Here is a 16,916-nt window from a genome sequence, read left to right on the forward strand (position 1 = left end):
AGAATCATCTAGCATCTGATTCTATTTTATTTTTTTTATTTTTTTTTGGAATTTAGTCACTTTTTCACCAAGTTTTGAAGCTCGGGAAGAGGTATTTTTTAGGAGATTTTCATTACTGCTCTGTGAATAAGTAATTTCTACTTGGTTGATTATATGTCTTAATTATCATGAATTTATACACTTTAATCATGAAAGAGAAATTTTGGAATTTTTGTCTACACATTAAGAGAATGTATTTGGAGCTTCAACAAAAATACTCCAATTCTGGATCCACAATACCATTCAACAATATCTTTATAGGTAGTGATCTTATGCTAAACTTATTCCTGTTATCCACAACTATCAGAACAAATCATCTCATCGTTTTGGTATGCACGACACCATTCTACAACTTCGGTCATGTTTTAGGTGGCGATAATTAGTGTTTGTAAAACTGAGGGTTTAGAATTAAGGGTACCTAAAAAATGAACAATTTTTTTAAAAATCTTTAATACTCTAACTCCTAGTTGAAGGGTTCAATGGACATTTCATGTTTCTTCTTCTTCTTCTTCTTCTTTTCTTCTAATTTGCAACTAACGGCTTTTTCCTTCAATCATATCCAAGATTCATTACTTGGTTCCTAATTTAATTTTTTTTTCTTTAAATTTTTTGCACGAGAATTATTAAAAAAAAATAGATAATTAGACTAACAGTCTTTTCCACTAGTGCAATTGCGTAGACTGGATGAATATGTAATTGTTTTTATGTTTAGGTTTTCGAATTTTCTTTTTTCTTTTATTTTTCCTCAATGATTAACTAGAAGAAAACAAAATTGAATAGATACAGACTAGTATTCCTTCTTTTTCCTTTTTTTCCTTTCTCTCTTCCGGGAGGAATGGTCACTGGAATACAATACAATTGGATTGATAATATTCACTTAATTTGAATACTTGAAATGAAAATAGGTATTGGGATATTGTTTGGAACCATGAAGACAAACTAGGAGTTTTTGATAAGAGGGTGTTTGGATTGACTTAAAAGCTGGTCACAAGCTTAAAAATACTTTTTAGCTTATTTTGGTATTTGACAAATACAAAAAGTCAAGTGCTTTTGAGCCAAAAAATTAAAAACAAGCCAAAAGCAATAAGTTGATCTGTCCTAACTTATTTTTTTGGGTTTAAAAGCTTCTTGAGTTTGACCAAATAATTTACCCTATTATCCCTTACATACTTTTATTATTACCAAAGTACCCTCTCTTACTAAAACTTCTAACCCGTCTCTTTTTCTTCCCATTTCTTCCTAACTGGTATCATAACCTCAGGAGTATTTTAAACTGATTAGCAATACTTGTTTCTCTACTTCAAAAGCTTTCTAACTCGTTCAAATTCCATTTTTGATTCATTTGCAAAACCAAAAATGAAAGCAGAAGGCAAGAAAGTAACTTTTACGTGGTTCTTCGATTTTTAAAAGTACTTCACTTTAATTTATTTACTTTGTGGGTAATTTTATATGATTTGTTTATATAGTTTAAGTATATTTTTTAATTACAATTATTAATTAATGCTTTACCCAATAAGTACTTTATATTAATTAAAATAATCTTATCTAATCAGTATTATAACTTAAACTGAATTGATACACAAATTAATCTGCATTTGAGTTAATTTAAAATTAAAAATGCATCAATAAGCTTATTTTTAGTGTTGACAGCTTTAGGGCATCTCGGTCATTTTAACAGAAAAAAGTGCTTACCAACACTTGTTTACCAAACATTTTAATAGCTTTTTTTAGCTTAAGCATTTCTATCCAAACACGTAACTGCTTATTTGTAAAACAAGTTCAAGCACATAAAAAGTGCTTTTAAGCACCTGTGCTTAAAAATCACTTTTTTCAGCCAATCCAAACGGGCTCTAAGTATATCTTGTCAGTGGAAATATAAGTACTATTGAAAAATAACAAAGAAAAATTAAATATCTTCTTCCGAGGCGCGAATATCTCGCTCAAGGAGATTCAAGCCACCGGAGATTACTAGTCCAACACTAATCTCTCCCAAGATATAATAGTCCAACAACATCTTACTCGTACTCTGAATAAGTTGTAGAGTCGAAAGCTCCACCAAAATATGGACAAAGTAAAATTTTCTTTTCTAGTAAAAAGTAAAAGATTTAGAATTCTTTCTCACGACTCTTTTTCTTTTACAAATACAACTCAACTTTTGTGCACACTATGATACTTTTCACACATTCAAAAGGTAAAAATGACCACTATTTATAGGTGTAGGAATTCTTCCTTAAAATAATGTGGTAGATAATCAAGTAATAAGTTATGACATTATGGGTGAATATGGGTTAGTGGATAATTTAGTGTGCTTGTAGTTGTAGAACATGGGATAGTAGTTACAAAAAAATTATAGACACTTCCTGCATCATGGGATAGTGGGTTAGTAGGAGTTATAGCCACTTTCTACACTTAATATAATACAAATAATATTAGTATTTTAATATTAAAGTGCAATATATTTCTTTCCTACAAATTGACTGGTAAATGTATGTCACATCATAAACTAAAAGAAATTTCTGTCATGATGTCTCCATTTTCCTTGCTTTTTATGCAAGTGAATATGACCTACATGGAAAGTAATATCAGCAAGTTCAACAAAAGAAGGAAACACAATGTTAGAGAGAGGGAAACATTTCCCTTTCCTCTGTTTCCTGTCGTGTTTAACACACATCCCCCCCCCCCCCCCCCCAACCCCACCCCCACAAACCAACAACTTTAGATGGGTTCAACTCTCCTCACGAAATGTGCCACTCCCTCGGATACATTACATGGTTACATACATAACTAGCTCTAGGTTATTACAAGTGTGCAATTCATGCTATACACTTTCAAAGCGACAGTCCGAAAATTTTCAGAAGCGGCCAACTCAAAAGAATGACATATTCAAAGAAAATTTTCTATAGAGAAGTCCTAGTTGTTGAGATGTTGCATAATACTGAGACCCTTTGGTGACTATTTACACATACACAGATTGGATTGCCAGTTCGTTGAATCAAAACCACGTGATTTGGGCATGGTTCAACCAGGAGACAAGCTTGCTTGTCAAGGACTATTTAGATTTATTAGGTCGTCGACAACATCAGGCGCAAAACCAAGAGGCTGAAAGTCAGATCGGTGGAGGACATTTGTCCGCAGATGATTAGAGTTGTTGGGCCTGATCTCTGCTGGCAAAGGCTTGCCTGAAAAGCAGTGGCGTACACGAATACGGTGACATTTTGTCTCCGTTGAGAAGCAACCGCGGACGTTGATTGCCAACGTGACTTCCTTATCCTTGGCATCTTCACACCAAAAGTTTTGAGGAATCCCATCAACAAACTCCTCAAGTGTCTGGTGGTCTTCATGGTGAACTAAAATTTCAACAATATGGTCTGGTTCAATGATGCCAGCTGCAGGATTGACCTGTTGAAGTTCAAACCAAATGCATCAGATTCTTAAAAGCCGAGTATTTAGAGTGCAAATTTAGCTTATGACAAACTGAAAATAGCTTTTCTTTTAAAGGCAACATACTAAAAAAGCAGATTATGAAGCTACACTGGGACCCTAACCCTTTCCAAAATGGAACTTGGTGTTGGTCTAACCATATCCAAACAGTAAACCACAGATCTTCATAAGTCATCCCACTCATTTACTAATAATTTCATTTTTTTCATTTCGAAAAAACCCCCAACTACCACATTTTTTCTCTTAATTTCCATACTTTTCGTCTTCTGCAACACAGACAAATAGAAGCCTACGCATGTATTTTAGGTTCTTTGTGGTCTAGTTAGCTTTAAGGTCAGCGGGTCCCAAATAAGATTCTCGCGAGGCACCCAACTTCTGGTGGTCAGATTTCTAAAATAGGCGAATACTAACATCATGGTTCACGTGAATGTTCAGAGTGACTGAACCAGTCGTGACTTCCAATCTTCCAACTCTTGAAAAAAAATTAAAAAAAGAAAACACAAGCAAGGGGGAGAGAGGAATCACTTTGGAAAATCATACAAGTAAACAAATTAGAACCCTTGCCATCAAGCCCCAGCCACTATAATGATAGAAAAGCTCCAATCCTCCAATTTAAGAAGCGGAAGTTACCTCAAGCCAACGAGGGAAACCAAAAGAACCTCTTGGAGGATGATCAACCACTTGCCCATCATCTTTAACAGTGGACTCACCTTCACAAGTTATTTCAAAAATAGCTTTGTTTTTGCCGCTCTTATTTGTAATGCGCAAGATGGATGAGTCCATGTTCTGGAGGATTATGTTATTTGTGCTGACTATTGTTTCTGGAATTTTATTCAGTTCTCCAAGCATAAGCACAACTTTCTCATTTGATCTAATGATTTCCCCATATTCTTGCCTTTTCACTGATTCATCCACTCGAGCAATCTCCACATTGAATATGCACCTTACAGGCTTGTGGTCACTATCTGTCACGTCCATGCAAGCTTCATACCTATTAAAGGAGAGGCTTTTAGAAGAGTGGGAACAGAGGAAACAGAAATATGATACAGAAAATAGATGGCAAAAGAGGTAAAGGCAGGTAGTGATTGAAATACATAAATATGACAAAAGAACTAAAGAATGAGAAGCGGATGAAGAAATGAAGGATGAAACACATTCTTGGTCTCTTGTATAAAGACAAAAAAAAGAACTGGAAAAAGAAAAAAGAAAAGCCACAGAAACATTATTGTCAAGTGCCCTGAAAAATCACGGACTTCAATTATTTTGGGTTCATATGGAGAACTTACTGCAAAACTGATGAGACGATAGGACAATCTAAGCTGCACGCGGAAGCTGAGGCGGAACGGCTATCACGATACAAAATTCTGTCACACCAAGCAGGAATCCGCTTCTTTTCACCAGAATCATACCCTTACAAATGAGACAATTATAACCACATCAGACATTCAGAGGAGGAGAGAGAAATATATATAGATCATTTACATCCTGTCTGCAAATATGAAAGAAGAGAGGATTACGACACTCAACTGCAGAATTGATAGCTACAGTTACCTGCTAAGCCAATTTGGTGCCTCTCAAATTTGTATGTTGGAGGAAATCTGATTACTGCTTCACGCATTCCTTGGAAGACATTCCCAGCTGCCATCTCTGTGTGCAACTGATCCCTCTCTCTAAGCCAATCAAAGCACCTTTGAGAAATAAAATCTCTTGCTTCATCATAAGAAATGCCATCAAGCCGATAGTTCAAGTCACCAAGAAACACAACCATATCTGCGTCAGATAGCTCTGGCATTGCTTCTGCAGAGTTAAACGCACCCTGACAAGCAAAATCAATGTTTTCATCTGTGCTAATTAAAATACACTGCTCCAATGAAGGAAGCAAATATTTTAAGAAGATCATTAAAGACCAGACAGCCAAAATACCAATTTAAGTATGTACATACATTTGCACTGCGGAGCATTTGAATCGCAGATGAGACGCCAGCTGCAACAGAAAGGACCAATGGCAACCGAGAACCATAAACAACCCAGATTAAATACATAGAGCAGGCAAGCAAGCAAGCTGTGAAAAGGTATGGCACCATACCAGCAGCAGCATTGAGAAAGTTTGATGGCCGACTAAAGACCATAGTTCGATAAACGTGGTCAAAATCAGCATTCCGACGACTGACAGCTTCTAAATGTGCAGCAAAGTGACAGTTCACAAAGCACATAGTACGATCATAGACTCTCATCCTCAATCCTACTGCTCCCTGTTTGGAGGACCATGACAAAAATTAATATAAAAAATACAAAGAATGCTATCTACTTGTCGAAAACATCAAAAGAACTAGGAATGGTGTTAATATGCGTTGAACGCTACAGTAGTAATTCCCATGTTTGCATTACGAGGGTCACAACAAACATGTGCTTTAAGTATGTCCAATCAAATTGTTTCAATGGGCACTCAAGATTATGGTAGAATTACTAAATGTTCATATGAACTTAGAAACTTACAGTTAGGAAGATTGTATTCTGATAGAACTGTGCTCCCTTTCTCTAGTGTATTACGGTGCTGTAAAATTACTTCTGATGGCTTTTTTTTTGGGTACAAGCATGACTTAGGTTCTGAGTCCCTATGTTGCCCATATTTTGACAAAATATTCCAAGAAACCCAGGAAGGAATCATGCATAAACCTATTCCATGTTGTAGGGTGATCCCAAGTAAGAGAGAAGTTCTAGATTATAAGTAACCTAATGCTATTCTTATGCTTCAAAATAGAACTATTCACCATCAAACAATTAATTTGCTCTCAACTTTCAGCAATAATACAATAAGATCCATCAAGAAACAGCAAAAAGGAGAATGCAATCATACCTTGTTCCCAATTGCACGCCCGAAACCACAAGGTACTGCTGCAACATCAACATCGCCAACATAACGACTAATACTACTTCTGACCCTGAAAAATATTTTTGTTTCATCAGATATCAGACATGTGTACAAATAGAGGCTCCCAATCATCAAAATCTAGTTAATAGATAGTTTATACATCAAAAGGAAATTGTTTAGACAGACACTTCAAATAGAATGAGCAAACCATAGTTTACATACAAAAATAATCAGGAAAGTTGACGTCCATTCATTTGAATACAAATTGTGTTCCCCAGTTGGAGGAAGGGGGTGAGTCAGGGTTAAGTGGTAGGCCTTTTGCCCATATGTAAAAAAAGCTGCAACTCGTGACTTTAGTTAAAAGAGAAGATCCAAAGAATAAAAGGAGCATTCATCAAATATAAACATATTGCATCTTGAGGTGGGTATCAAAAGATTGAAAACTTCAAGAATTGCCAGCCATACATTGAACTAACATTTCACCTCAAGTCATGTGAAACCTAATGTGAGTCCTCATAATCAGATTCTGCTGTCTATATCATAAGCTTAAACGCTAAATACCAAAGTTATCCAAGCCTTGTGCATAGGATCCATAAGCAATACCTACCAGACAGAAATAACCAAGCCTGCCAACTGCCTGAAGCCAACACGGATAAAAGTCAATCCTTCATCCAAGGTTTTTCCAATCATTTCCAACCACCATTGACCAGCAGTACTTCCTTCAAGACCTACCTGCATCTAAAATGTGTTTTAAGGAGTTATAGTTTTTTTTCTTTTATTAGTATGCCTATAAAGGTTATAGAATAAAAAAGATTATAACAACTATAGGAACAGAAACCAAGAAAGATATGACCAGCAGCTAGGAAGATGTAAGTCTAGACTAGAATTTCTTTTATCATGAGAAGGCTCTTGCTTTCAACTGGAGCCTTAATATAAAATGCCATGTAATTTACAACATTAAAAGACACATTGGTAATAATATATATACAGCAGTTAAGTATTATCTTTACTGATTCCAGACAGGGTGGTCTATTTCCTCTATTTGCGCCTTTTTGGATAAGCTCAAGGCCCCAGTTTTTCTATTTATGCCGTTTTATATTGAGAATAATCTTTCACGGACTAAAGTGATCGAGAGTAAGAACAGAGAGAAAAATAGTATATTCACGTCGATCACTAAACCATTCTAGTGATAAGCTTCTCTTTAGGTAATATTTTGACCATTCTTAGGGTCACTGAGAAAGTTTTAGGAAAGAAAATTAATATACTTTTTTTTAATAATTGAAAGTCAATGTAACCTACAGTGAAGAAAGGCATGAACTAGCATGTGTTCAGACTTTGGCATCTATAGAAGGTTCTCATATTCTACAAATGATTATACGCACGAACACACACACACACACAACATACATACATACATACATACATACATACATACATATATATATATATATATGAGTTTTCCCCAGTAACTTGTTCTTTATCCTGTCTAGCTACCAGTCAAAACTACACCTACTTTGCCCATGGCTTCATTTAGCATACAAAGTTACCTCAAAGGAGAGGTTTGGCAACTCCAAACCACGCCCTCAAGGCTAGTTGTCTTTTAAATTTATGTAGTTGGGATAGTCTATCCCCAGTTGACTTGCATGCCAAACTTTTGGATTTTGTTAACTCTCTAGCCATAGCATAGGTTCATTGTAACAGAGCTAACAAACTCAACCCCTTCTGTACCTCTCTGATCTCATGCATCTTCTTGATGCCATTTATAATACTTCTTACTTCATCCAAAGAGAGAGAGAGAGAGAGAGAGAGAGAGAGAGAGAGAGAGGGGGAGGGAGGTTTGGTGGTCCTTAGAGACTATATGGTGCTTGGATAATAACAAAATTATTTTTGGGTCTTGGATGCGATAATAACAAAATTATTTTTGGGTGTTAGAAGCACTTCCACATGTGACTAGTATTTTGAGGACTCTTCTCCACTTAGACGCTGGCCAATTTAAAAAAAAATTCATCTAGACATTTCTGAGAGAAGAAAGCAACACCAGTCTAGAGACCGAAGAGAGTAAGCTGGGGTTGGAGAGAAAAGGGGAAAAAGGAAGGAATCTTACTGTTTCTTTAGCAGCAGCCATAGCAAGAAAACCAGCGCCCATATCTACCTCCTGCAAGCCAACAACAATGATGCCAACATCTGCTGCTGCAGAACCTAGCCATGATATAAGTGAATCAGGAGAAGCTCTTCCTTGACCAACATTCCATGTACCAGCCAATATTTTTAAATTCTCTAGCCTAGTATACAAAAATTCCTTGCTAGCTAACTCTGAGCGCAAAATACCATCCACTGGTGCAGGAGATATCACACTCCAACCTCGTATACCTCCATGATTAGCCAAAGTGAAAACATAACCTCCACCCACTGACAAATCTATTACAGGACTACTATGAGCCATCCATCCTCCAAGTAGATTACCATTAAGATCCAACACCTGAATATAACCACTAGCATAACCCACCCAAATCCGTAACCCATATGTGCACAAGCATTGAACAGAGAATGCGTGATACTGGATTTCTTGCAACCGATTGCCGTTTATATCCCATTGGACAAGTAATCCATTTGCACAGCCACTCCAAATCATTCCATCAGCCGTAATGATCAATGCTTCAGTTCTCCGATTCTCTTCTCCAAATCCTCCTTTAGTCGCAGCCCTACGAACAGCATCAGCTGCTCCCAAGATAGCATTGCGTGAACGCTGAAAGAAGCTGATAGAACTTTGAGACTTGTCCTTTTTCGAACTGGACACTATTTTCATCCTCATTTCATCTTCAATAACAGGATCTTGTGCTGCTAGTGTATTTTCAACCTGACCATCTGTGTTGAAAGTTTTCAATAAATCTCTCGTCCGCGCATCCCTGAAAGTCAAAAGCAATTGATAAGAAACAATCAACATAATCAGAACCAGATGACCTGAATAGTTAGATTTCATTTCGAAACAACCAGAAAATCTGGCAGTGAAAAACCTTAGGGATGTGCAAATATAATATAATATATGCATCACAACTTTAAATATAAAAAACACAAGAACCAAGGAAACAATATGGCGGAAGTTCAAGACTAGCACATCCATTCTTCAATCAAAAACATGTATGTAGTGATGAATGATTGAGCATTTATAGAATTTTTAAGTGTGGTTTAACATAACATTATTGCGCTTGTTCATTGTAACATTAAGTTTCAGAAATAAATGGTAGCAACAACGCAAAACAAGCAAGCAACAAGACAATATAAATGAAGACATTTGTTTGTAAAATGATTCTGAAGGTACTCACCAAAGTGCAAATGACACATAACCAGCAGTCCAAACTTTTGCTCCAGAGCGATCAGAGATCATATATTTGACATCGACAGAAAATATGCTATTGCATGTGCCATTTTGTAGAAATTGGCTCTTCAGATCCACGTATGACCTCTCTATAGACAAAGCAGCCATGTGCCTTTCCTCCTCTATCAGTGGAAGCGATTTCTCAATTCCTTCCCACGGCCAGATCTTGATGGAACCACCCTCAGATCCAGACCATAGATCGCCTAAATGAAATTGCTCATCAGATCAGAATTAAGCACACTCTCTTCAGTTACTCCCACTAACATTTGCCTTTTCGTTTATAGTAACACTGGTATTTTATCAGTCCAGTTTTAATGTAACTAATTTTACTCATCAAAAAGAAAGTAGAAACCAAGAAGGCCACTTTGGCTATCAATGCATCACAGTGCAAGTTAAGAATGACACAGAGATCCATCCAAATGCTATTTATGGTTCCAGAAAAAAGGCAACAATCTCAGAGCTACTTTTTTTTTCTTTCAAGTGGCAATTTCAGAGTTGGTTGTTAGAAACTTTCAACAAATAAAAAACCATCATGATAGCAAGTCATGGCCAATCATCTCCTCATGAGCTAGCTTTTGGGGTTGAGTTAGGTCTGAGGTTCATTTCTTCTATATAGGCCCTATCAATTAGTTAAGAAAAATGTTTTAGTTATGTTAGTACGTTAGTCTTTTTTATAACCGTGGTATCAGGGCCAGCTTGCGCGCACCTCGACTAATTCTACAGGATACCTGCTACCTCCCACCAGCAACAGGTACCACGTAACTCTATCCACTAAAGCTTGAACAAATGGGAAGAAATCACCAGTGCTTTTACCTCCGCTGGAATTTGAATTTGAAACCTCATGGCTCTTGCCCACTCATTGACTACTACGCTATATCATTGGGTGCTAAGTACATTTACTTTAGGTCCTATGTTTTCTAAGAGTTTTTACTTCTAGTATAGATAATTAAAAATATTAGAGAACTTTTAGTACTTTTTATTGTTATTTTGTACAATGTTGGCCTGAGATGAACTTAATTGGATAAACGTGGTCAGTGAGGATTTGCATAGCCTATCCCAACTTGTTTGGAATTGATGCATAGTTTTTGTTTATCTAAGTGATATCCAAACTCACTTTGACCTCCAAAAATAGTGCAATTACGTTTTGTTCCCCCTAGCTTGCCTAACCAGCTGTCTATTTACTACATCATAGAAGAAAACGAACACAAATGATTTTAATACTAGCTTATATAAGATGATCAAGCAAATTCAAAGGCTTACATTAGTAAATTTAGTTTTTAAAGTGCTCAAAATGCAATATAGTAAATAAAAAAAACTACTCCCTAGTCCCTCTATCCCATTTTATATGATACTTTCCTTTTAGTCTATCCCACAACGAATGTCATACTTATTTAGAAAAAATGTAACTTTAAAATTCTCATTTCCCCTAATGAGATGATTTCTAGCAACACAAACGTCTACGGCTCATTTTAGAGTACAAGTTTCAAAAGTCTTTCCTTTTTCTTAAAACCCTGTGCTCAGAAAAACACCGCCACAAAAATTGGAAGGAGAACTTGCATGTTGACACAACACATAAGAATGAACAGTGGATGCAATTACAGAGAAAGGTATTACGAAAGACTCAAACTTTTACCATAGGAAGTCATGATCATGGAAAGAACTGGACCGCGATGAGCCTGCCACGTCAGCACTTCTTTCAAAGTAGCTCTTCCACAAGCAGCACCTTTCTCTCTACTGCTAATTTCACTGTCCATTTTCCAACACCTGATTTTACCATCTTTATGTCCACTCCACATCAACCTATTCCCAGCATCTTTAACAAGGCAAAACGTTGGTGAAACGCTAACAGACTCCACAAAAGGTGCAGCATCCTCAAAGTCCTCATTTTCATCTTCTTCTTCAGAAGCAGCATCATATATATCTGAAAAATTCCATACCCGAACTCCACACTCCGACCCAGCCCATAGCTGAGATCCATTACACAGTACAGTCCTCAAAAATCGCCCGATTTGCCTTTCTCTCAACGGATGCGGCCGTAATTCCAATGACGGCGGCCGATCAGGATGCACTGCGGCACGCACCGGCAACTTGAAAATGCCGGTACCGCCACCTTTACCTACAAACTCAGGTAAACCCTGTGACTGGCTCTTGCCGTTAGTATTACCGTCAGAAGTCGCAGCTGTTTCAGAAGAAAGCTTACGGTCGAGGAATTGAATCATATAATCAAGTCGTTTGCGAACGGCGGCGCCGTTTTGACCTGAACCAGAGCTGAACTCTTCGTCATCGGAAGATGAAGTGCCGTAGAACCGGTCGAATAATTTCGGAGTTCGCTCCGTCTCGTCTAAGCTAAATTTCCGGCCGGAACCGCCGAGTGTACTGACATTTTCGCCGTCGTCCGAATCGGAATCAGAGTTGAAAACGAATTTTTCACTGTAACAGTGGAAATTCCGACGACTGGAGGTATTGGAAGTAGGAGCTAAAAGGTCGCCGTCTTCATCGTCGATTCGAGAAGATTCCATTTGGTGTTTGTGGGTATGATAATGGCGAACATCTAGAGAATTTTGGGGGTTTTGACATAACAGCGAAGATAGTGGGGTTCATTACAAGAGAAAGACGTTGAATTTCCGTTAATTCTTTTTCTTTTTTTTGTTTTTATTATATTCTCTTTATTTATTCTTTTATTCTTTTAATCATACTTAATTTTTACATTATAAAGTGACTAAAAAGCCGATCACAAATAATTGTTAACTGTGAATATGAATGGGTATTTTGAAGAAAAGATAAGTACATGTCTATTCCATCTTAAGTGTCATTATATATTTAAAAATAATTAATATTAAATTTTTTATTTATCCTTAATAGTATGTTTTTAAGATGCCAGTAATGACATATTTAAAAATACAAGCTTTAGAGTTTTTTTCCTTTCTTATAATATGTTAAGTCAAATTACGGCACATAAAAAATGAAAGCAGTAATATATTAGACTTGGCATTGATGATTGAACTGGGTAAAAAATTTATTTATCATATAATAGTATAAATGGTTTTACCCAATCAAGTTATTCAAAAATAAATTAGAAATAACAATCATCATTAAATATAATTAGTTATTTGAGAAAAATAAGTTGGATAATACATTAGAATTGGGTCAAAATTTGTGAAAAGTGGAAAATAAAGTGAATATCACTCAACTACACGAAATATGTGAAATTCTTTTATTCGGTAAATGGATAATTAAAATTCTGAAATATAAATCTTTTTCTTATTAGTATTGAATAACGGGACGGAACGGGAAGTCGTTGTCATTAACGTACCCGCCAATGTTAACTAACTGGGCATCATAGGACACCTGTCCGCTGATACGACAGGAAATGATTTATGATTTGGCCATTTTCCATGTAATTTCTTCTGGACAGAGTTGCCTTTTGTTTTCTTTCTGGAAATATCTTTGGAATTGGATTCTAAAAAATATAGGCTATAGCATAATTCATTTTAATTTGATTAAAATTTCTATAGATAGTAAAGAATAAATTCTTGGATCAGTATTTGGTACCATTAAACGGTAGTCCAAACCATGCAAAATTTGTTTTTCTCGTTCCTAATACTACTATATCTTCTTCTTTTTTCCTTTACAAGACTAATGCTACTATAACTTTATTTCAAAATATAAATTTTATTTTTTAAATAGAGGAATATAATTGATTTACGGAAAATTAAACTTTAATTTTCTATTCAATGGAAATAAAGTAAAACGATAAATTGAAGGAAAATACATATGCAAAGAGATGTACGTAGTGAGTATTTAGGTTGATCGGAATAGTTATTTGATTTACATCGTTATCGCTCTTCAATTATAATAGAATTAACATAAAAGTATTAAACTTGCTTCACAATATAAAACGACTGATGTTTTAAAAGAAGTATTACTCCTATAACTTATTAAGTATTAAGAGAAGTTGATAATTTGGGTAATCACATAACTTCAACGACGGAAGGAATTCTATTTTAGAAAGAACCATTCTCCTCCTCCTCCTTTTTTTCTTTTTTAATTTTATTTAATATTTGTGAATGTAAACTTAGCTAGTCGTCCATTGTGCATAATATGAATTAAGGCATTAAAGAAAGAGTAAAAAGATGTCACGATGAAGATTGAAGCAGCATAAAATTTTGCAGGATATTATAATTTATACATTATGAATTTTAGAATATGATATCCAGGTCAAACACCATTTAATTCCCAATATAGGTGAGAGGTCGGCAATTTAAAGAATATTCTATATTGAAGAATCGTTGGCCTAAAAATTGTTTTGGTGGAATGCGTATATTCATACTCTTTATGTTTCAACGGGATTATTTTAAAGGAATAAATTATCACAATTATTATGCTGAGTATACTACTTTCAAAAGATTTCAATACATCCTTCCAAATTGTACTAAGGGATCGTTTGATAGATATGGTATACTAGTAATGGTAGAATTAGAAATGTTACAATTAGTAATGGTGTTTGGATTGGTGTATTAAAAATAACATGCATTGCATATTTTTTTTTAATTATTTGTTTACAAAAATATCCTTTAAAATGTTGAAAATAATTTAAAAAATGTTTTGAAAGGTTAGTTTTGTCTTTATACATGCTTGTTCATGTAATAAATCTAGGCAATTATGGTATTACTAATGTCATGATTTGATATGTATAAGAATAGTACTGAATATGATGTATAATTATACATGTATTAGTTATACATAGGTTGAAAAGTACTACCAAATAAGAGATTAATACTACCAAAGCTAATACATATATTATTTTTTCTAATACATTCAAGCACACAAGCCAAGACGAATGTATATTTGTAGGGGTGTCAATGGTTCGGTTCGGCCAGTTATTTTGTATATTTTGTACCATACCAATTATAGTTCGGTATTTTTTTTAAATGTCATGTAAAAGTCATTAGTAGAAGTAGAATGCAGTAACATACGTACTTTTATAGGACTTATCGAAACTCTCTAAATATTTTTACATTTTAAAGGGTGATGAATTAAGAAAATATGAAAGATGGATGAAGTATAGATCCATCAATATTCTATAGCAACGTAAAAGAAACTAAGAAAATTAATACAAAGAAAATATAAATCACACGAGTGAAAAGATATTAACCAAGCTGGGCTCCAGAATAAAGTTTATAGAAGATTAAATAATCAAAAAGATAAATCTAAATCATACGAAAGGAAACATATTACATTGTAGTTTGCTACTCATAATCGCTACAATACTTTGTGTCTTGCTAGTGAATACAACAACAACAACTCAGTAAAATCTCACAAGTGGGGTCTGGGGAGGGTAGTAAGTACGCAGACCTTACCCCTACCCCGATGGAGTAGAGAGGCTGTTTCCCAAAGACCCCCGGCTCAAGAAGACGAAAAGAGTCAAATACATCAATACCATCAACAGAAAATATAGAAATATTAATAGCGACATAAGAACTAGAAAATAGATGTAAAGCAATAACAATAACAAGTAAATAAGGCCTTATACTATGAAAAATGGAAGAATAGTGTGAACACAATATTAACCACTAGCAATCTAAGACGAAACCCTATCAGTCTAGCCTCACACCCGGTACGAAGTAGAAATTGCTCAACTATCTCCTAACCTACAACCCTAATGCTCGACCTCCACATCTTCCTATCAAGGGCCATGTCCTCGGAAGGTTGGAGTCACGATATGTCCTGCCTAATCACCTCTCCCCAATACTTCTTAGGCTGCCCTCTACCTCTTCTCGTACCCGCCAAATCTAACCGCTCATACCTCCTTATCGGGGCATCTGGGCTTCTCTTCCGTACGTGCCCGAACCATCTGAGCCTCGCTTCCTGCATCTTGTCATCTATAGGAGTCACGCCCATCTTCTCCTGAATAACTACATTCCTAATCTTATCCATCATAGTGTGTCCGCACATCCACCTCAACATCCTCATTTCTACTACTTTCATCTTCTGGATATGTGAGTTCTTAATTGGCCAATACTCTGCCCCATATAACATGGCTGGTCTAACTACCGCTTTATAAAACTTACCTCCAGATGCTAACCTTCATTTTATCCACCCTACACCTATACGGTGTGCGACATCCTCGTCGATCTCCCCATCCCCCCGGATAACTGACCCTAGGTACTTAAAACTGCCTCTCTTGGGGATGACCTGTGATTCTAGCCTCACGTCCACGCCCGCTTCCCTCGACTTGGTGCTGAACTTGCACTCCAGGTATTCTGTCTTAGTCCTGCTTAGCTTGAAACCCTTAGACTCAAGGGCCTGTCTCCAAACCTCCAGTCCCTCGTTAATGCTGCCTCACGTCTCATCAATCAGAACTATGTCGTCAACGAATAACATACACCATGGCACCTCCCCTTGAATATGGTACGTCAATGCATCCATCACCATGGCAAATAAGAACGGTATAAGCGCAGATCTTTGGTGCAGCCCCATAACAACCAAAAAATGCTCAGAGTCGCCTTTCACTGTCCTAACCCGAGTCTTAGCTCCATCATACATGTCCTTAATCACCCTAATGTAAGCGACCGACACAGCTTTAGCCTCCAGGCATCTCCAAAGAACCTCCCTAGGCACATTGTCATATGCTTTCCCCAGGTCAATAAACACCATGTGCAAATCTTTTTTCCTATCCTTGTACTATTCCACTAACCTCCTAATAAGGTGGATAGCTTCTGTAGTCGACCGACCCAGCATGAACCCAAACTGGTTATCGGATATAGACATCGTTCTCCTCACCCTTACTTTCACCACCCTCTCCCAAACTTTTATGGAATGACTTAGCAGCTTGATACCCCTATAATTGTTACAACTCTGGATGTTGCCTTTGTTCTTGTATAACGGTACCACCGTACTCCACCTCCACTCGTCCGACATCCTCTTCATCCCAAAAATTACATTAAACAACCCATTCAACCACTCCAAGCATGCTCTATCCACACTCATCCAAAATTCTATCGGAATTTCGTCTGGCCCGGTTGCTCTACCGCTACTCATCTTTCGCATAGCCCCCTACGACCTCCTCAACCTTAATGCGTCTACAATACCCAAAATCTCGGTGACTCTCGGAATGAACCAATTCACCTAGCACAATATCCCTGACCCCCTTTTCATTTAGGAGTTTATGAAAGTAAGTATGCCATC

The 16,916-nt window shown here is 36.4% G+C and overlaps 2 protein-coding genes across 3 annotated transcripts; both read right to left on the minus strand.

The window, feature by feature from the left end:
- Positions 1–2,759: 2,759 nt before the first annotated feature.
- LOC104107537 (type II inositol polyphosphate 5-phosphatase 15) lies at positions 2,760–12,322 on the minus strand. 2 transcript variants are annotated; one of them, XM_009616369.4, is made up of 11 exons: positions 11,362–12,321; positions 9,676–9,931; positions 8,457–9,258; positions 6,960–7,090; positions 6,338–6,422; positions 5,567–5,732; positions 5,424–5,464; positions 5,032–5,296; positions 4,767–4,890; positions 4,111–4,471; positions 2,760–3,438 (listed from the first exon to the last, which is right to left on the minus strand). In XM_009616369.4, the coding sequence occupies exons 1-11, from the start codon at positions 12,245–12,247 to the stop codon at positions 3,082–3,084; spliced, it is 3,474 nt and encodes a 1,157-aa protein (XP_009614664.1). In that variant the 5' UTR covers positions 12,248–12,321; the 3' UTR covers positions 2,760–3,081. The 2 variants fall into 2 exon arrangements, with proteins under 2 accessions (XP_009614664.1, XP_009614663.1); XM_009616368.3 differs by having other exon boundaries at positions 5,424–5,732; positions 11,362–12,322.
- A 3,748-nt stretch (positions 12,323–16,070) lies between these two features.
- Positions 16,071–16,385, minus strand: LOC138893121 (secreted RxLR effector protein 78-like). Its single transcript, XM_070176891.1, has one exon. It carries the CDS (start codon positions 16,383–16,385, stop codon positions 16,071–16,073), a length of 315 nt encoding a protein of 104 aa, XP_070032992.1.
- Between the last annotated feature and the right edge of the window lie 531 nt (positions 16,386–16,916).

This window comes from Nicotiana tomentosiformis, chromosome 5, assembly GCF_000390325.3.
Source record: "Nicotiana tomentosiformis chromosome 5, ASM39032v3, whole genome shotgun sequence".
In the NCBI taxonomy this organism is placed as follows: domain Eukaryota; kingdom Viridiplantae; phylum Streptophyta; class Magnoliopsida; order Solanales; family Solanaceae; genus Nicotiana; species Nicotiana tomentosiformis.

What these genes read in the sequence shown, in the direction of transcription:
- LOC104107537 (XM_009616368.3), bottom strand. Translation starts at nt 12,247, where the DNA reads ATGGAATCTTCTCGAATCGACGATGAAGACGGCGACCTTTTAGCTCCT. An exon ending in TATGTGTCATTTGCACTTTG is followed by an intron (nt 9,259 to 9,675) that starts GTGAGTACCTTC and finishes TTTGACTTTCAG; the next exon opens with GGATGCGCGGACGAGAGATT. An exon ending in GGCTTGGTTATTTCTGTCTG is followed by an intron (nt 6,423 to 6,959) that starts GTAGGTATTGCT and finishes AATATTTTTCAG; the next exon opens with GGTCAGAAGTAGTATTAGTC.
- LOC138893121 (XM_070176891.1), bottom strand. Translation starts at nt 16,385, where the DNA reads ATGGTGTTTATTGACCTGGGGAAAGCATATGACAATGTGCCTAGGGAG.